The sequence below is a fragment of the Strix aluco genome, chromosome 3 (assembly GCF_031877795.1).
Source record: "Strix aluco isolate bStrAlu1 chromosome 3, bStrAlu1.hap1, whole genome shotgun sequence".
NCBI classification, from domain to species: Eukaryota; Metazoa; Chordata; class Aves; order Strigiformes; family Strigidae; genus Strix; species Strix aluco.
The window spans coordinates 104,152,145-104,172,337 of NC_133933.1; the positions used below are offsets into that span (position 1 = coordinate 104,152,145).

The 20,193-nt window shown below is 37.4% G+C and overlaps 1 protein-coding gene across 5 annotated transcripts in view; it reads left to right on the plus strand.

The window, feature by feature from the left end:
* KHDRBS2 (KH RNA binding domain containing, signal transduction associated 2) overlaps positions 1-20,193 on the plus strand; it is a 439,781-nt gene that overhangs the window by 279,177 nt on the left and 140,411 nt on the right. For all 5 annotated transcript variants that reach the window (XR_012622653.1, XR_012622655.1, XR_012622654.1 and 2 more), the window contains exons 5-6: positions 2,929-3,056; positions 7,515-7,710. Coding sequence is in view for 2 of the 5 variants with exons in the window: in XM_074819841.1 (XP_074675942.1) it covers positions 2,929-3,056; positions 7,515-7,710 (324 nt within the window). In the remaining 3 variants the exon portion in view is untranslated. The remainder of the gene's footprint in view (positions 1-2,928; positions 3,057-7,514; positions 7,711-20,193) is intronic.

A 20,193-nucleotide genomic window follows, 5' to 3' on the forward strand; every position in this document is an offset into this window, starting at 1 on the left:
ATAAACATAATTTGGGTAATTTGGGGTAAACATGTTCATGTACTATAAAATACTAAATGTTTTATCTAAATATGTAATTTGGGTTTTAGGCACTTACATAAACATTACAATTTATGGTAGCCCTGGATGCTACTGACTTTGTTAAGGTTGTGTATCTTTGGTATTTCTAAAGTCAAGATGCATGTTTAGGTGAATAGTTGTGGGCGTGGGTAGTTAGGTCACCTACAGTGGTTGTTTGCAAACACTGACCACTGTGATATGAGTAGGTGGCACCCTTACTATCATCAGTAAATGGAAAAGCTCTTTATAGGTAATAATGTCTTTAATGGTATAAACAAGAGCAAAGCATATAGGTTAATGCAAATAGATTATCAGCTGTAAGAACAGCTATAAGACTATTAGAGAGCTATAACAAATGCTAAGAAGTACAGAACATTTCTCATGAGCTTATTTTAATATGAGAGTAGGGCTTTTTTTCTGAAACACAATATACTACTGCACTGCGTAGCTACCTCATTATACGTTCTTCACTACAGGTATGTCTTGCAAGGTCTTGTACTCTCTCTTGGGACTAGAAATATATGAAGCATCAGCAACATAATTTTGCTCATGTGCTAGGCTCTGAATTCAGCTACAATTAAATATTCAGCAGGATACTCATTCTAGCTAGACTCATGTAGCAGTTATGAAAGATTAATTCAGTGTTACATTTCTGTTTAATGAAGGAGTTGAAGGGAGCATTTCTATTGAAAATTTCAGATTTCAGGTTTAGAAATTATGATCTTTATTATGCTTTTTAAAGGACACCTAAGATAAGTTACCTATATAGAGTTATAATTTTTTATTGCAATGTTTCTCTTTCAGGATACGCATCCCAGCATCTTAATTGCAGTCTTCCATGTACTTTGTTGTCTTTATCTTGCCATTTCAGAATAAATTGTACGTATTTCTTTACTGGACATGCAGTAAATAGCCTTTAGAAAAACTGAGAGCATTGCATAACAGAATGGTGCAGATCTTACTGTATATTATAAATTTAATTCGGATTTTCTGCTTCATCAATACTAAGATTTTAAATTATATGTGTATCTGAGGAAGGAATATCAACTTTGAGGAGATTTCTGGTAGAATTCATTTATACAGCAGTGTTACGAAGGAGAGAGATTAAAGTAGCAACACAGAAAGTTACGATTTCTGTCCCTTGCACATCCTTTCTCTTCACCCTCCCCCCTCCCCCCCATCTTTCTCTTACAAAATTTACTTACATTATTAATGAAGTTCAGTCCCAGTACTGGTGTGGAATCTGAAGGGTAAACTCAATCAGCAAATTTGAAGTCCTAATCCTTGTAAAGCCAGTGTGAATAACACATGATATTAAGCAAGGCATAATAGATGGTACCTGTTCAGCAATTGCTGTAAATGTGACCTCATTGATTCTATCTGTGTTTTTCCCTCTGTGTTTTACAGAGCACATTGATTTAGGATGATGTCTTTGGCTTATTACCATTACTGTTAGAATGATAGAAAATGTGCAAAAAGATTTGGGGATTCGTGTGAACTGGAAACCATTATCTGGTTTTTTAGCAAATCAGGGATTTGGTTTTAATTACGATTCTGCTGCAAATATCATGCACTATATTGTATAAATGGGGTTCTTTGATGAATTTCATTAATAGATTTTACTCCAGCTGCACTGCACTCCAGCTCTGAGAAATTTAGAAGGGAAATTGTGACCAGACCTACATTCTCTTAGAACACAACACGATCAGCATCATATCTTTAAACAGATTTTCTGGACCTCCTTAGGAAGAAGAAGGAACAGTCAAGGCCTCAGTTCCATCTCACTTTATCGTTAACTTGGCTAAAAAGAAGTATCACTTGTAATGCGTCCTGCACGGTCACCCACCCACGAAGCAGCAGGCACTGTAGCATTTTCAGACCCTTGCATAACAGCCAATGGCACTTGCCTGTGGAAGGCTGGAAAGACCAAAGGGTTGAAATTCAGTAATCCTTTCTGTTTTGAAACAGTAATTAGCTGTTGCACAGTTCTGCTGCCAGTAAGCCAGCTACTGCAGTGGGCTCTTATTACCATGATCAGCAGGCAAAGAATTGAATACAAAAGGAAGGAAACTAAAAAAAAAAGAAACTTCTGTTTGAGACAAAGGTTGCAAATCAGTAAAAATTGCCCAATATTATGTATTTTGTATCAGTAAGAAAAGGAAATTAATCCAAGTTCTGTTTACTGAGCCAGCAGAAGCTTGCAGTGCTAGAGTCGATACCCTGCAGTCTTAGAACGGGCCTATTGTATATCATTTAACAATTTTATATAGTAAACATAGCTTTGTTACTTATGAGTCCTAAAGAGAGAGCCCTTTTCAGAAGTTTCTTAGTAGATATATAGAATAACTGAAGTCTACATTCAGTGATGCTAATTGTTATTGGATTAAATCATGCAATCAAATGACTCTAGTGTAAATTTTGCATACTAAAGTGCAATGTAAGGTGGAATTTGTGTTTTAAGTGCATAAAGGTATCCAGGGATGTCTACCAAAAAATATAAAATATTTATAAAATGCATTTTTCTATCTAATTTTAAGTTGTTTGGGATTGCTACCTTTTGTATATGAAAGTCCATTTGCATCTTGTATACAGATATGTTCTTGATGTCTGCTTTGTGTTTAAGCCTTCTGTGCCTTGTGTGTTTTATTTTGTGTGTACATGTTCTTTATGGCCACCTTAGCTACCCATATAAATTTGTCTGTCCACATATTATAGGTAGTTCTCCACTCTCACTGTATGGTTTTTCAGCATGTAGGTGATAAGGCAGAGCACTTCACCCAAATACCATCCATGTAATTTCTGGTTTGGATGGTTTGGCAGCTCAGCCAAAATACAAAGTTTCAGTAAGTTTCAACTTTTGCATTTCAGGATTATAATGATGAAATTCGCCAGGAGCAGCTGAGAGAACTGTCGTATTTGAACGGTTCTGAGGATTCAGCACGTGGACGGGGCATTCGAGGAAGAGGGATCCGTGTGCCACCTGCAGCTCCTTCAAGGTGTGTTAACCTGACCTATTATTGTAATAGATTTAGAAAGTGTAAACAATGATAAAACAAACTTCTTTTTAAAAAAATAAAAGAAAATCAGATAACCACATACACATCATTGTCAGTAAACCAAAATGTCTCTCCTCTGACAATTTGTGTGGTCTGTGTTATGCCAGGTTCTCTGATATGCATTTCACAGGCTACAATGGATGGTATACAAGTATCAAACAACAAATCAGAGCATATTATGAAGTCAGTGAAAGGATATTTCTAGGAAACAATTTTTTTATGCCAGCACAGAATTGGTATGGTCAGTAGCATAAAATCATTGGTCAATAAAACAGTATAGTCAGAGACGGCTACATAGTCTGGATGGACTTTTATTTGCCAAATAATTACTCTTTTTCTATGCATATTATATCTATAATATACATATTTCATTACATATTATTTATTTATTATATATATTTCATTATATATTATTTGTTGCACAGGTTATCAGTTTTATATGAATTTGATTGGCATAATCTAAAAACATTGGTGTATGAATGTTTCCTGAGTTATTCCAAGAATATTTTTCAGATATAGGTAACACATAGCTCTGCTTGTTCATAAGGCCAGTGTATAATCTTAATACACTCTTTCAGATTCATTTTTCACTGTGAACCCTTAAGAAATTTGTTGCCTCAGGCACCTAAGTTACCTAGCTACTTCTAGGTATCCATAGAGATCATTTCAGAATGGGTCCTAAGCAGTCCACTTTTATTTTGGAGGAAATAGGATACGGAGGTACCTTATTTTACACTGAAAGAGGAGTTGTTCTTTGGTAATCGAACTTGCCGATCTTGCCTATAACCCTTTTTTTTTTTCCCCTGGAGGTGTTTATCATGTTTCCATCAGTTCTTGAATGGAATTTTTTATCTGTAGTACGATGCACATGCACAGGATTTTTTACATTTGGCACTCATGACCATCTTCCACTCAAAGTCTTTTTGGGCTCAGAAACCAGTTTTCCTTACACCTAAGATCTCTGAAGGGCTTTACTTAATAATGATGTTCAGAACATCACTGCAACAGACTGACAGCTTTTAAATTAGGTTCAAAGCATTATCAGTGGAGTGCTGGCCCCCACTTCCTGCAAAATACCCAACTGATTGGATCAGTTGCACAGATAGAGGATCTTGGATGCTTTCCTTATTTTCCAGTCAGAAATCCCAGGAGAATATTAAAAAAAAAAAAAAAAAAAAAGCAATTGAATTATTTTAAACTAAATATTTATGATAATAATTTATGCTAATAACATGATTATATTTATGGTGGTGCTGTTGATATACTTGAGGGAAGGGATGCCATCCACAGAGACTTTGACAAACTTGAGGGGTGGGCCCATGCAAACCTCATGAAGTTCAACAAGGCCAAGTGCAAGGTCCTACTGCTGGGTAATCACCAGTGTCAACACAGACTGGGGGATGAAGGGATTGAGAGCAGCACTGCAAAGAAGGACTTGGGGATATTAGTAGATGAAAAGCTCGACATCAGCCAACAGTGTGCGCTTGCAGCCCAGAAAGCCAACCATATCCTGAACTGCAGAACAAGAAGCATGGCTAGCAGGTCAAGGGAGGTGATTCTGCCCCTTTACTCCACTCTGGTGAGACCTCACCTGGAGTACTGTGTCCAGCTCTGGGGTTCCCAGCACAAGAAAGACATAGACTTGTTGGAGCGGGTCCAGAGGAGGACCACAAAAGCTATCAGAGGGATGGAACACTTCTCTTATGAGGAAAGGCTGAGAGAGCTGGTGCTGTTCAGCCTGAAGAAGAGAAGGCTCCAGGGAGACCTTATTGTGGTCTTTCCATAAAGAAAGGGCACTCGAAAGACAGAGAGAGACTTTTTACCAACGCCTGTAGTGCCAGTACAGGTAAATTGAAAGAGGGTAGGTTTAGTTTGGACATAGAGAAAAAATGTTTTCAGTGAGGGTGGTGAAACGCTGGAACAGGTTTCCCAAAGAAGCTGTGGATGCCCGTCATTGGAAGTGTTCAAGGTCAGGTCGGACAGGGCTTTGAGCAACTTGATCTAGTGAAATATGTCCCTGCTCACTGCAGGACTAGAAGATCTCTGAAGAAGGTCTGTTGTGAATGAGTGTTTTAGATCACTTAATTTGTAAAAGTGCAACTTAACAGAGTTCAGTGGAAAAATTCACTTTATTACTATTCACAGGAGAAACATACAAAGGAAAATCAAGTCAGAATCAATTTAGAATTATCTACACGGAGATCAGAGATGGAAGACAGTAAGGGAGACCCTCCCATTCAGTCATGAGGTTCAGAATGGATCCCCTTGTTTTCTAAACTTCTCAGAGAGGAGCTTAGGTGTGGCTGGATACTGACAGTCCCAGACTTGGTCAACAGTTTGTGGCTAAAGGATTATATGTGTACAATCAATCCTTTATATCACTTAGGATTTTAAAGTTTAACATGCTTTTAATCACTTACCTTCCATCCAGGCATCTGGTGTTTAGTTCATTCCAAATTTCAAACCCTAGGTTTCCCGAAACAGAGTCTCAAGCATCGAATCTTATAAAAATAAATCATTTATAGAGTGGTAGAGCAGCAGGATCAGCTCAAGCTGGGTGCCTCAGGAGAGGGAGGGAGAGAAGGAAGAGGAAGGGACCTGAACAAAGAAATCCCAGGGCAATTATACCCTTACAGACTATTCACCCGCCCTTCACAAACTCTTTAGACTCTCTTCACGCCCCCTTTGGTCCATAGTGATTCTGGTCTGAGCATTTCTGACACCTTATTGGATTCCTTCACTGTCTTCAGGCAGGCCATTCATTATCTTGTCAAGTTCAGCTGCTGTTGATGGTTGTAGCCTTGAAGCCTCCTTATCTTCTGATTTATGCTGGCTCTGGAGGCCCCTGTTTTGACTAAGTAGGTACAAGTTCAGTAAATCTAAGTGAAAGTTTACAGCTTGCAGCCTAAGGCTTTAGCAAATCTAGCTACTCATGCTAAGTAAGTAAAGCTAAGCAAATAGCATACTAAATCACACAACAGTATAACTAAGTAATTCATTCTATTCAAAACTTACTTATTTAAGCTAAATGACTAATATGTCTTAACACTGAGAGATGTCCCTGCTCAAGGAGAGAATTTTCTGGCATGCAGTCCAGTTGGAATTTAGGGAGAACTCCAATCGGGCTCATCCAACAATCTGTTTTTGTTAAAAGATCTTGTTGCTCAAGGGGAGATCATTGCCATGCAGCCATGCTGCCTAGCAGGGAGAGCTCAAAGAAGGCTCACTTAGGCTGTCATATTTATGGGATACAGTGGTTGGCTCGTAGTCAAATTGCATACAATGGGAGAAGTATGCATGAGACTTCTTGTACCCATAACTTTCTTTGTTCGCTCTGCTCCTTTGTGGTTCCTAGAGGAGTTCTTGGCCCGGCTACGACTCAGACCTTTACCTCTTTTGGAGCCTCTACCAAACTACTGCTACTTTGGTTAATGGGGTGTCAAGTGCATCCATCACAAGGTCCCTTCCAACCCAAACCAGTCTTTGATTCTGTAATTCTAGAATTGGCTAGTGAAACTTGTAGTAAAATAGTGAACATCACAAGCTAGTGCTATGGGTTTGGTTGTCTGAGCAGGGAACAAGCCACAGCTCATTCACAGCTCTGGATCTGGGTGTCATGCATAGTTGTACCCGGCACTCACAGCCTTCAGAAAGGGCAGCACACTCAGGAGCATACTGCTCTGACACAAAATGCACAGATTGCTTCCCTGATATATCCCCCTTCTAATTTGTCATATGGTATAGTTACAACCAGTAACAGCTGCTTCTTACTCAGCAATAAGTACAGCAAGGTGGATATAGCATAAATAAACGGGAGGATGCTAAACCTCTCCGTGCTTGTCTGTATGCACTGTTCTCTCTACACAGTGGGGGAAGGCAGAATCCCGTGCTACCCTTCCCTTGTACTGAACTAAATTAGATAGGAAGTTCTTATTCTCATTTTATACTCTTGCTCTATTTTGCCTTGCAAGTTTCTGCCATCCTGCATCATCTTCTGCCAATCAGTTTCTCCCACCCACCAATAAACAGGAGAATGAGAGTGATGATTGTTCTTGTAAAACAATTCAAGAGCAACAGAAAAATTTCTTCACTTTCTCCTTCCTCTAGAACTACTTTGAAGTAACTCTGCATCTCTGTGAATTACAATGATCCAGAATTTCATTAGTACAAGCAACAAGAGGATCAGGTGTAAAAGGCACTGGATGGCTTAAAAGTAATGCCTTTCCATAATATGAGTTCTGCCTGAAATATTGCATAAAAGTGCTTGACATTGTACCTGCCAAAACCCCAGAGTTATACAATACTTTAAATAGTTGTAAAAATGTAAGATGGAGTAGCACTTGCATGTCCTCCCTTGCTGGTACACACCAAAGTGATCATTCCTTCTGCTCTCCACAGGGGACGTGGGGGTGCGATTCCTCCACCCCTACCTGGACGAGGTGCCCAAGCACCCAGAGGAGCGCCAGTGACCCGTGGAGCCCTCCCCGTCCCACCAGTGGCAAGAGGTGTTCCCACCCCTCGAGCAAGGGGCACCCCGGCTGTCCCTGGCTACAGACCACCCCCACCACCTGCACATGAGGCCTATGAAGAATATGTAAGTAACCGCTTGCATTCATAACGTATGTGAGCCAAACTCTGTGTTGAGCATCTGAGTTGGAAGACTCCAGGCCAATAACTCCTCTGTCTACTGCTTACCCACTGCTGGTGAATTACAGTCTGGGTGATGCAATGTGTCTGCAGACCTGCGTTTTGGGTGATGTGGGTTTGTAGAATTGTTCACAGCTTAGTTTTGGATATGAGAAGATTGTGCTCAGTAGCTTTCAGGTTGTCAGAAAACGGCAATACAGATACTCTAAAGATTATATTATAACTAAAAGTCACTCATCACTGTAGGCAAATTCTTAGGAATAACAGATTATATCCTTTGAGATGTAATGGGGGAGGGATTATTCTTCTGAATCCTTTTTATTACATATAAATGTATATATGTATTTTTGTATTTGATGTTGTGTTACAGATACATAACAAATAGATCTTCAGGTAATTTTCATAAAAGCTGATACAATGATGCATATTTAGCAAGGGGCAGTATTAGCTGTCACCTTTTCTTATGAGGTGTTAAAACTAATCGTGCTGTAAACATCAAAGCTTTCAGGTCATCCTCATTAATGTTTCCTCCTGGTACTATCACCATAACAACAGATATTCAAGTAGAGGAGAAAGTACCGTCAAATATGATGTCTGTCTTTTTCCAAGACAGACTGTGGCAAATCCAAGGTTAAGATGAACATCCAATCCATTCCATAATCCTATCACTAGGAGAACCATTGAAAAGATACACTATAATTGAGAAGATGCAGTTTTACTCAATTAATAGTCTTCCTAGAACAGAAGACAGGAAATTGAAACAGAAATTAAGCTTTGTTGGTAAAGCTTTACTCAATCATCTGTATTTGTAGAGTAAAGATTAGAACATGGCCACTTCAAATCAGGGATGCACATTCTGTTAATGCCAAGAGTCACAAGTGAACAGCAGCTGCAAATAAGGAGGGGAATTCACTCTGTTATTATTTACCTCAACACAGTTTCCACCTTCTGGTGGTTTAGTCCCTGCCAGGGTTCGAGATCACACGGCTGCTGCCCCTCCCCCACAAAAGGGAGTGAAATACAAAGCCCCGGGGCTGAGATAAGGAGAGGTTTAATACAACAGTGCAACAGCAACAAAACAAACAACAACAATAACAATAACAGTAATAACAATGAACAGAGCAAGATATGTACCAATACAGCAGTGAGAACAGAGAGATGGCATAACACACGAGTTCACCGATTCTCCCACACTCCCGCGCTTCGGCACACGGAGGTGATGTCAGCATGGTATTGAATAACCCGGCTAGAGCTTCCCCCCCACTGCTGGGGAAACTTAACCCTATCCTAGCTAAACCAGGACACACCTTTAAATGAGATAAAAGCCCTGCTAAAAAAGGAATTTAAAAAGTATAGCCTTCCTTGATAGATAGTGTATTATCTGTTAGTATCAAAATGTATAAGACCTTCCTTTCTGTGCAGAACTGCAGCTTTTCCTAATCCATAAGTGACAAATTTCAGAACAGAACCCTTGTAAGACTGAGATTATGAATTAAGTAAATATTTTCTTTTTTTTTTTTTTTTTATCTACAGTACTGGTAAATGTATTAAGCAGTTTTTAGGGAACATTTCTTATGCTTTTTTCTGGATAGTAAATATATGGAAAGCAGGAGTAGAAGTTGAGGCAACTGGATTATCAAGGTTAAGAAAGCATTCAGCCAGGTCCATGTTGTTTTGAAATGCTTACACTCCGAGAAGCACAAAATATACGCACAATTAAAGAAGTCATTTTAGTTTGTAGTAGATTACTCCAATAAAAACAAACAAATGTGTTTGTGTTTCTATTTTGCCTACTTAAATAGTAGCAAGAAACATTGCCTTATACAACAAATTCAGATGTTTTGGAGATCCTTCAGTCTCCTGTCTCTTTCAACATCTATATTCCAGAGTGGGAATATATAGGCTTCCCCTGACTTGCACGATCAACATCCACCAGTTTGCAATGAAAATCTCTTGCCATTTTGCAAAGACTTGTAAGTGCAATCTAAATCATCTTGGTATCTTATGTACTGAGATAATAATTAAATGTCTGTTTGTGTGCATGTAGAAGGAAAAGTTCACTGTCATATATCTATGTATGAATTTGTAAATGATATTTTAGGGGAAAATCTTTTTAATTTTTCAGGAAATAATCAACACAGTTTTTCTTTCCAAATAAACCACTACCTCACATATCTGACTGGATATTAAAAGCAATTGGATCTATTTGTTGACCAGCAACAAATGTCATGTGTAATTATTGTTCTTTCACACTGAATCCTAGAGATGAAAAACCAATTAATAATGAATAATTCATTCAATTTACTTTGTCCCATTTTCTGCTTGTAGGTTACCCTCAAGCATATTACAATTTCTTTATGTGTTTATGTTTTTCATTTTGGACTACGTATTTCACTCCAATTTTTGACTACTATATGCCAGCACCATTGGTTTGATTAGTTGTGCACATGAATGCAATGTCATTGACTGTGAGTTACCATATTTTTGATTTTTCTTTGCTCTAATAGAATATAGTCATCAGAATGCTGAGCTGAAAGTCAACTCAAGAAATAGAACAGGATGACTGCAGCGGACTTTTTTTAATGTTTAAACAACATTTCCTGAAAAAAATCTTTAGATATTTGCTCAGCACTACTAATCAGAGATTGTATTGACTGTTTGACCTTGAAATATCAGACCTGTTCAAATTGGTTTGGATAAGCATTTAAAAGTTTGGACCACTCCTTTGTGATTATCAGATATTTAAATATTTTGAGGTTTCCTGATGGTCTTTGTGAGAGTCCATAAAAGTAAATGTCTAAAGGTTTCTCAAGAAAAGTGAAGTCTTGTCATTGTGGTGAATATATTCACATTCAACGTTTTCAATGTCAGCCCAACCAAAGAGAAAATAATCTGGAACAACTTTCAGAAAAGAAGAGGGCTAGAGAGGGCAGGGAGAGTGACACACCTCACACCTTTTTCTTTACTTGCTTTTGAAACATATATAGCTTTTACTGGGTGCAGTGTAGATAGTATCTCAGTGGAACTTCAGAAGACTACCCACAGGAAGAGGAGGTACAGACTTAGAAGATATGTACAGAAAGAAAGAAATAGTTGCTCTGTGAACCTTCCTCACTTTAAAAACAGCTCATTGTGTGTGAATTTGGATGGAGAGCATAACTAACAGCTGCTGTGCAGCTTCTGGGATCAGAGACATGGTCCTGTATTTGTAACCTGGTGAATAAAAGTGCTGTTCAAAGTGACTAACCTTAGTTGAGTGTGACCAATTTGTACGTGCTCCTCTTATGCTGAAAGAGACATCCACCAGAGTGCAGTTCAGCGCAGAATCTTGACCTTATCATTGTCAATTTTCTTCAGAAGAAGCTTCTTTCACAAAGCTGAATTTAGCCCTTTGTTGTTACTCTCTGAGATATAATTTTACACCTCTAATCCACAGACACCACCATACTGAACATGTCTCTAGCTGCTGAAAAGGATTCAAAACTTCATTATAAAACAGCCTTCTGGACCTCAGGTTCTGTTGTGGTTTTTTTACTCAAAACTACACAGTGTTGTTCCCCATTAAATACATTATGGATCATACTCCCTACTACTTCCACAAATGCAGCACAAATTAATTTGAATTATTGCTTAATTCTTTCCATGTGTAGCAATACATGCCACAACCAGTTGAAAGCAATGACTCAGTCTGGAACTTTTCAGAAGCACTGATTTACCACTGAGCCGTGTTGTTACTGCCAGGATGCTGAAGAGCCTACAGTGGATGGTAGGGAGAGTGGCAATGCCAGCAGGGTCCTCAGTTAGAACTAAGGACAAGATGGCTGTTTGGGATTTATCAAATGAATCTTGTAAATTAGGTTCATATTCTACATTGCATTGGGCAGAGATATTTTGAGTAGAGAGAATGGTACTGGAATTGCATTCTAATTGCTTCTTTTAAACTTATATCTTGCACAGTTTTGGTCTGAGGTATTGGTTTTGTCTGTTAGGAGGATGATGTCCCATCAACAAATCTCACAGGGTTTCTGTATCAGTGCACCAAGATAGGAGATGGTAAATGAAAATTAGTTCAAATATTGTTTCAGTCCTGCTTATCATCTTTATTGACAAGGACAATGGTAAGACTGATTTTGTGCCATTTTTTCACTACAAAGGTTAAGATTTGTTTGGTTGGATATGTACTTTCATCATCTACTTGAAATATAGTAAGGAAAATTGACAAGGATATCACCGTTACAGATTGAGGGGAGACTTCTGGAGTCTTTCTCAACAAGAATCATCAATGTTAATGGCTAAGGTCTTGTTGGCAACTGATGAAACAGGCAATAGACATGACTGATGGAGGTTCATGTTTATACAGAAGTGAAGAGTGGGAAGTGCTTGAATAGATCTTCTGCTGGAAGGAACACCCTACTGAGGCAATAAAGCCAATGTTTAGCACAATATATTTTAATCTAAGCATCCAGACTTTTTCACTCAAGATTAAAGCTAAATATTTGATGAAGGGTGCTTAACCCAGATATAAGCCAAAAATACCATTGTTTCAGATCCTGTTTTGGAAGGCATTTGACTCTGGAGCTGTATTTTTGCCTCCTGAATCGGAAGCTGGTAATGAACTGTGCAGTGATATTTTTCTTTACATTTTTTAAGAACTATGGTGAGTCTTGCTAAGAGGTCTAATGCAAGTCTAGAAGTGACTTAGCACTTGTTCCCTTACCCCAGATGCAAAGAGTTACCAAAACAGAATAAGTTCGGGACTAAAATACACATTGCTTTTATATTTTACTTGCACTTGCATTTTTACTCCTGGATAAGAAATGAGACTTTTTGTTCCTGGATAAAAAAGGGGACTTTTGTACAGAAAGCCACTCATCTTAATAGGAATACTTTAATGAGCTTCTTGTATTTACAAAGAAATATATAATTTGTTTGCAAGAAATAGACCAGTCTGTCCAGACACTGAGAAACTGGTACGGCTCCTAGGTCTAGGACAGCCAGATTAAAGAGCAATTTTAAATGCAAACATTCTTTCTCACGTCTCATTTCACTGATCAAACCAGCCAAACGCAGCTTCTTGTTATCTTCTGGAATAAGTGGAGAGCAATGCTTTTAGAAAGTCAATGGAAAAGAACCACACAATAAGATAGATTGTGCTTTTAATGTCATGCTGTTCTTCCTCTCATTTCAAGCTGTTTAAAACGAAGGCAAATGCCACATTCAACTGTTTATTCTAAGCTCAATGGTTATTTACATTTTTCAATAGTTTTCAAACAAATTGAAACAACTATGCTCATGTTTATTCATTGTCATCCTAGACAACGAAAAGACTGACAATAAGAGGCCTTTTGTCACACTTTAACATTTTAAAAAGGAGAATCAACATTTACATGTGATTGCAATCCACAAAATTGTGGGTGCTGGGGGCTTTGTTTAATATTTTAAACTGCAACTCCTAGGGATTTTAAATCCATTCTATCTGCCACTTCTGTATGTAGATGGGAACTGTGCATAAAGACCTGCACTTCCTCTTCATGGCATGTTTGCACCTGTGTTAGTGCTTTAATGAATATGTTAAAGTGAGCAATCAGTACTTGATTCTGCTACTTTTGAAGTCCATTCCTATAATCTCAGTAGGATATTCTCTGTGAGAGTGAGGCCCAGACAACTAAAACAACTAGTTGCAAACCTTAAAATAGTGAAATACATTGGATATAATGATAGTCAAAGGGGAATATTTTTTTTTTTTAAATCCAAGTTTCAAGATGTTCCACTTATTTCTGTGCCTCTTTTGGATGAAAAAAAATCAATGAAGAGTCTAATGAGACTAAAGCGCATTTGAATAAAGCTGGAATTATAGACATGGGAATCTGCATGGCTGAACAACATATTGATTAAATATGATTGATTACCTATTTATGCCCAAGGCACTTAGAAAAAGAGCTAAACTGTATTCAGCTTACATCTGCTGTGACGTGAAAAATCAAATTTTATTTTTACTATAATAGCGATAAACAGGATAATGTTTATATTATCTGAAAGACCTATTGAGCGTTAGAAGAATACTGTGAATGGTGGTCTCATGAAGGTAGTGGATTTTTCTGTTAGTTATTCAAACTTTGGAGAATTTGGTCCATCGATAGTATAAATATATTTATTGCAAAAACATCTAGCAACATACATACAGAATTAAAGTAGTGGCAATTTTTCTTGATTTTAAGAGCAAAAACCACAGTCAGCATTAAACCTTCAGTCTCTGGGAACCTGCAGTTCTAGAGTTTTTTGCTTACCTGTGCAAATTGTAGTTTGGGTCTTATTCTTGTAGATGATAGTGTGAATAAAAAAGGCTTGGGTGACCTGTGCAAACTATAGTTTTGGTCTTATTCTTATAGATGATAGTCTGAATAAATAAGGCTTGCCTCATGAAACCAAGCTAACTGTCCTGTGAGCAATGCATCATAAAGGTGATTACTGCTTTCAGACTCATCACCACTATGAATTTCTCACAAACTGACAGTGTGCTCTGAAGCAGACTTTATTATATTGTTTTCTTGATTTGTTGTGATTTGATTGTAATAATCATAGTTATTCAATGGACTAAACTTTACTCGTAAAATACATAAAACTCTAACATCTACTTACAAATTCTGCAGAAAGATTTTGTGGAGGATAAGGTCTTCTGTCGTCCTCTTCATGCTCTCCTTACTTGGCAAAAATAATTCTCTCCTTGACATTAGTTACCAAATTTTCAGTTCAAAATTATTTTCTATGCTAGAGTATAAAACAAAATGCTGATGCAGCTGTACATGTTTTAGCATTATATGTACTGTTAATCCAGCTACAACCTAATAAATATTTATATTTGTTATATAGAGATCTAAGTGAGAGGCATCTCTCAACTGATGATCCAGCCCTTCATATGGTCCTTAAATATGCATAGTATATGTGGTTATATTTGTAAGATCCTACGTAAAAAAATATATGGAGTATTCATTCTCCATGGAGACAGACTTTGTCTGCATCATGCAATGCACCATTTGATCATTAAACAGGGTGATTGTTCAGGAGTCTGTTACCAAAAATACTTGTCTACTGTCACTTGCATCTGTCACAACTTGTCACTTGGCTGTTTATCTGATGGAGAACAGCCTTGGTTGGTACAAAATAACTCTAGGCATCCGCGGGCTGAACATTATCATGTGACTGTATCTCCACCCATGTTATCCTTTTATAACAGGCTGCAAAGGCCAGTTATAAATTTACTGTTTTGTACAAACTCATACAAACATAGAGAATTGCTGTTAAAGATTTGGGACAAGTGCAATTTAATTTGAGCTGTTGAGAGTTCGGTTACTGTATGAATTTGGCTCAAATGGAAGGCATGGGTTTTGTCTTTCACTTCTCAAAGTTTCTTATAAAGATCTAGTCCACCAAGATACTAAAAAGTTAAATAATTTTGAACAGCAAGGTTCATCATGACTGGTGAGTTCCTGAGGAGCCAGATACATAGAAACTCAGCAGTAATGAGAAAAGCTCAGTGCAGGCTGCTCTTTCTTGCAGACTGGTAAGCTCAGAGGTTTCAGCTGTACCACACAACTGCAGAAGTCTTGAGCTCTGGTTTCAGGAAAGGCTCTGGGTGATAAAATGCCATGGCACTTAACATTATCACAACAGCCTTGCCTCTAGTATGTCAGTTTTACTCATGTGTTTTTCAGTCTAGCCTCAGATTAGAGACTTGTTATTATAGTGGATAGATGGCGTGCTCTTTATATCAACTGGTTTTGTGTACAGCTAAGAGTACTTCTGTTTTGTGTGTTTTCTTTATTTATTAGGGATTTTCACTGTAGCTAAAACATGAGCTTTATTAATATAGTAAAATGCACAGTTTAGGAACTATTTTATATTAATTGAAAGCTTTTATGGCTTATTCCAAAATAGTATTTTAGTTTTAGTGGAATTTTAAGGCCATGTATTTTAAAAATACTCTTGTTGCAGGAAGCTTTCATCAGAGTTCATGTTCTTCTCTTTGGTACATTTGTGACATTGTCATCTTGCAGAAAATACCTCTGCATGTAACTGCAGAGATACATACTTAGCAATTGCACTTAAAGACAGACATTACAGAGTACAGTTCTCTTACATTCTCTGGCTGATGGGCCTTTTAGCCAGTTGCCTCTGTCCATACACTTAATGCTTACTCAGGATAATTGAAAAAGAAGATTCGTATTTGGTACAATAAAAGGGCTGAAAAGTAGTCTTACATGCCTATGATCTTTTTTCCTTCATTATGTTCAGTGCATTTGCAACTCTGAATTTCAGTTATACATAGGAAGGAAAAGGTTTCTGCTAGATTAATTCTCTCATGTATTTGGGTGCAGAAGCAATATGCCTGATCTTTCTTGGTATTTAAGGGGGGCTCAAATATATAAATGAGCCTAGATTTTCACACACATAGGAATGCATATATACACCCTATGTGTATATTGTTATAGGCAAAGTTGTCTCAAGCTGTGCTTTGGATGCAGGCCATCTGCAGACACACGGCAGCAATTGCTTCCCCAGAGGCAGCATGTGAATGTCCCGTTATTTGCTGCTTTTGAAGGGGGAGGGTTTATGACTCTTCAACTGCCTTAGCATTTCCAGTAAATCTTTGCTTGGGTATAGAAATATGTGCATACATTCTGATACAGATATGTGTATATATTATCTATAGCTACAGCACAGAAAGATGTGGTCTGTTACTTCCAGCACTTCTGTTTATAAGGACTTTATATTGTGCAGAGCTCCTCTGCAGCCAGCAATGTGCATAAGTAACTGTGTAAGAAGTCTGTCTGAAGGATCAAAGAAATAAAATTTAAAGCGTATATTTTCTTTTTTAATAATACAGTTTTGGAAAAAAAGTAAATATAGAAAATAAATACAGAAAGGAAAAAGATACTAGCAAATATTTAAAAGAATAGTTGTATAATCAGATGGACTGGATGAAGCACATATTTTTTTTAATCCTTAACTTCTTTAGCGAAGGTAGTATTAAAGTGACTGGAAAACTCATATGAATACCTCTTCGTCATATAAAGAGGTCAATGTTGTTCTCAGATATGGTCATTTTTAAAACAATGAGATGAGTTATATTTTCTCAAAGGTGCAGACTTAATGTACCTCTTTAAACTGTAGCAGAAATGTTGAGAAAATTGATCTTGTTATGAAACAACGTACCTTGAGTAAGACCTATAGGGTTCTTAAAGAGTGTAGCAATCGCTAGAAGAGGGGGATGTAGTATAATGGGTCTGGGACAATAAAGTAGAAGACTAGAGATGAAAAATGTTCTTTCTCCATACAAACCTGTTTTTTTCCTGATGAAATTATGGTTGCCTGCATTTTAATAGCTTCTACAGTCATTATAAGTGCTGTTACTCATAGACAGCTAATAGCTCTCTTTGACTACCTGCTGTTGTTTTGTAGCTCTTGGTATGGTGTAAAAATCTGTGGAGTGCAACATCTGAAATCATAAAGAGTGCAACATTTGTTAATTGAAATTAGATAAGTAAATGCTTCTTATAAGTTAGTATCATGAGAATACATTAGTATTCCAAGGACACTCTTGCAAATGTACCCCTGTACTACCCTATGCAATACAGTATAACCTCATTTAAATACCTCTCAAAATCAGTATATCTGTCCAAGTGGAGTACATGACATTACATATCAGTTCCTAACACGATGCTTTACCTGTAGCCTTGGTGTTCATACTGTCCTCCAACCCTTCTGGGCCGCTTCATGGGTTTCTGTAATGAAAGTATTAATAGTCTTTTAGACAATATACTACCACCAATTCTTCTGACCACAAAAATGTCTGTCAGAAGCAAATTATTTAAGTCTGAATGGGGACACAGCAACTTTTAGGTTAGAAACCCCATATCTTGTTATCTTTTATTTGGACTTCCCAGTCCCTGATTGTTGTCTCTTACTGTACACCCTTGCAACTTCATACGTCCACATTTTTAGAAAGCTGAAGTTAAAAAAAAAAACAACCAGATATACCAGAAGTGAGTCTTATTTTTGGGTAATATATAAATTAATGTACTGTACTGAAGTTTTTTAATATTTTAGTTTCTCTTTCCCTGTATTAGAATCACACAGCTTTTCACAGTTTACTTTCTTATGTTTTTGTCAAAAAAAACTCAAAAAATTAAGTTAACATTATTTATTAATCTTTCTGAGGACTAAACTGTAAAATGAGCAAGTATGCCTTTGAACTGTTTACATTTGGGTATTTTTGTCAAAGACTGATGCTGCACCATTTTACTCAACACTGGATTTCTACAATGACATGTAGACCATACACTTGTTTTTATGAAGACTTTGCGTGCATATACCAGTCCTCACACATGCTGCAGCTGGGAGTTTTCTGAAAAAAATAATACATTTAAAAGAAAAGACATTGAAATTGAAACTATATTACTTTCTATTTTACCAGCCAGTTACCATCAATCATTCTACTTTTTGGACAAACACTGCCTGTACTATTTAACTGACATGCAGAGTTAAAATGTATGCTTGTTTCTTTTAAGTTAAGTCTTATTTTAAAAATAGATAATTCCATTTTTATTACCTGTTTGCATATCATTGCAAAAAATGGCTTCAGTACCAGGTTTGGTTTAGCTTGGTTTACTTTTATTACCAAAATTGCTCAGGTATGTAAAAGCTTACCATGTTGTTTTAATTTTATTTAATTATCAATAATAGTAAAAGAATAAGTGCTTTTAAACTGAAACCGAATTTTGGAAATTGGGATTTCCAATTATTTTGACGGAATGGCATCAGTTAACTAGATGGTTTGCAATAAAGTAAAAGGATTATAAACAAATAAAAGTAAATCAAAGTCCTGTAAATCAGGCTGTAGGGGAGATGAAGAAGGGACCTGTGTTTCATTGCAAGTTAAATTTTGCCAAATTTAAATGTGGACACTGTAGCTGGGAGAAAAAGAAAAGAAAAAAAGGCGGAGAATTACTGAAATGCAGTTGCTAAGTCTGAGTGCATCTAACAAATAAATTAGATGCCACAATACTTTGGTCATTGTTCACTTTCCTTGAGCAGCTGTTTTGCACTTTCTTGCAAGGCCACCCTTTATGCAAACACCCTAAACACCTAAATCCAAAAAGTCATTCAGAGCTTTTCCAACTTACTTATCTTGAGGTCCTTATATAAGTTGCTATTTCGCAAAATACAGCAGAAGTACTTGTATGTGCTAAACATAACACAGCAAAAGAGGGAATAAAAAGTAATTTTCATTGTGTTTATTCATTTCACCAGAGTTTCAATTTTTTATTTTCTAAGGGATAAAACATCTCTGATGCAAATGATTTGTCTTGTATGTGTGTAGTAGTGGAGTATAATTACAAGTGAGGTTACTACATCAGCTGTAACTGTAGTCAATAACTGTATGGCTGAATCAGTGGTTAGTATGTGTACTATTTCTGTTTCCATGCACAGTGCAATATGAAGGTCAGTGAGAGTCTTTTCCTCCCGTAGAATCGGTTGCAGAACAGTGTTGTGGTATCCACTTGAGTGGGGAGCATCAGGAATGAAGCTTTAAATCCTAAAGGCAGGAGTAAAACTGAAAGTCAGCATCTCACATCTTGGATTAATTAAATGATGGATAAAAAAAGACTGAAAGGACTACTTTTAATCTACTCTTCTACATTTCTTTTACAAAAAAGGACTTGATGTCTTACGGAATTTCTACAGAAGTAACGTGCACTACCAGAGAGGTCTCAGTGCTGAGAGCAGGACTTGCCTTCCCACAATGCAAACAATGGCACCTAAATCGCGGGGAGGATCAAGGTTTATTCAAAGCTCTGTTTTCACCTTTTCCAAGAGAACAGCTAAAGCGTCCTAAAGAGTACAGCACTATGGGTACCATTCGTGGCTGCCATTCTTAGTTACCTGTTTTCCTGTACATCTGTCACGTCCCACTCAGAGGAGGGAGACAAGTGACTCAGATTCGTAAATTCCCAACAGAGCAGACAACGGTGAGACAAGTCTCAAAGTCCAAACATTTATTAACTTCCCACAATGTACTAATCAGACACACGATAATTAAGTATATAACGAGTTGTGGCAAGCAATACAGTATGCCTTGCATTGCTTAATGGTAGTGAAGTAAAAGGGAAAGAAGGAAAGGAGGAAGATAGAGGGAATAGAGGAATAGAGATCACTGGTCTGGGTTTCCACATCGATCCTGCCAGCGAGGGTTCCAGGAGGCATCCGTTGTCTTTGTTTCACTCCACTCTCTGGGCCGCCCCAGCTCTTTCCTCCCCCTCAATTTATACCCACTTTCCTTGGGTCCATCCCCTAGGTCGACTCACATACCTATGTATCCCATGTACGGGGAGGAAAAAGGTGTTTCATGGGATGATGTAATTAGCATGAT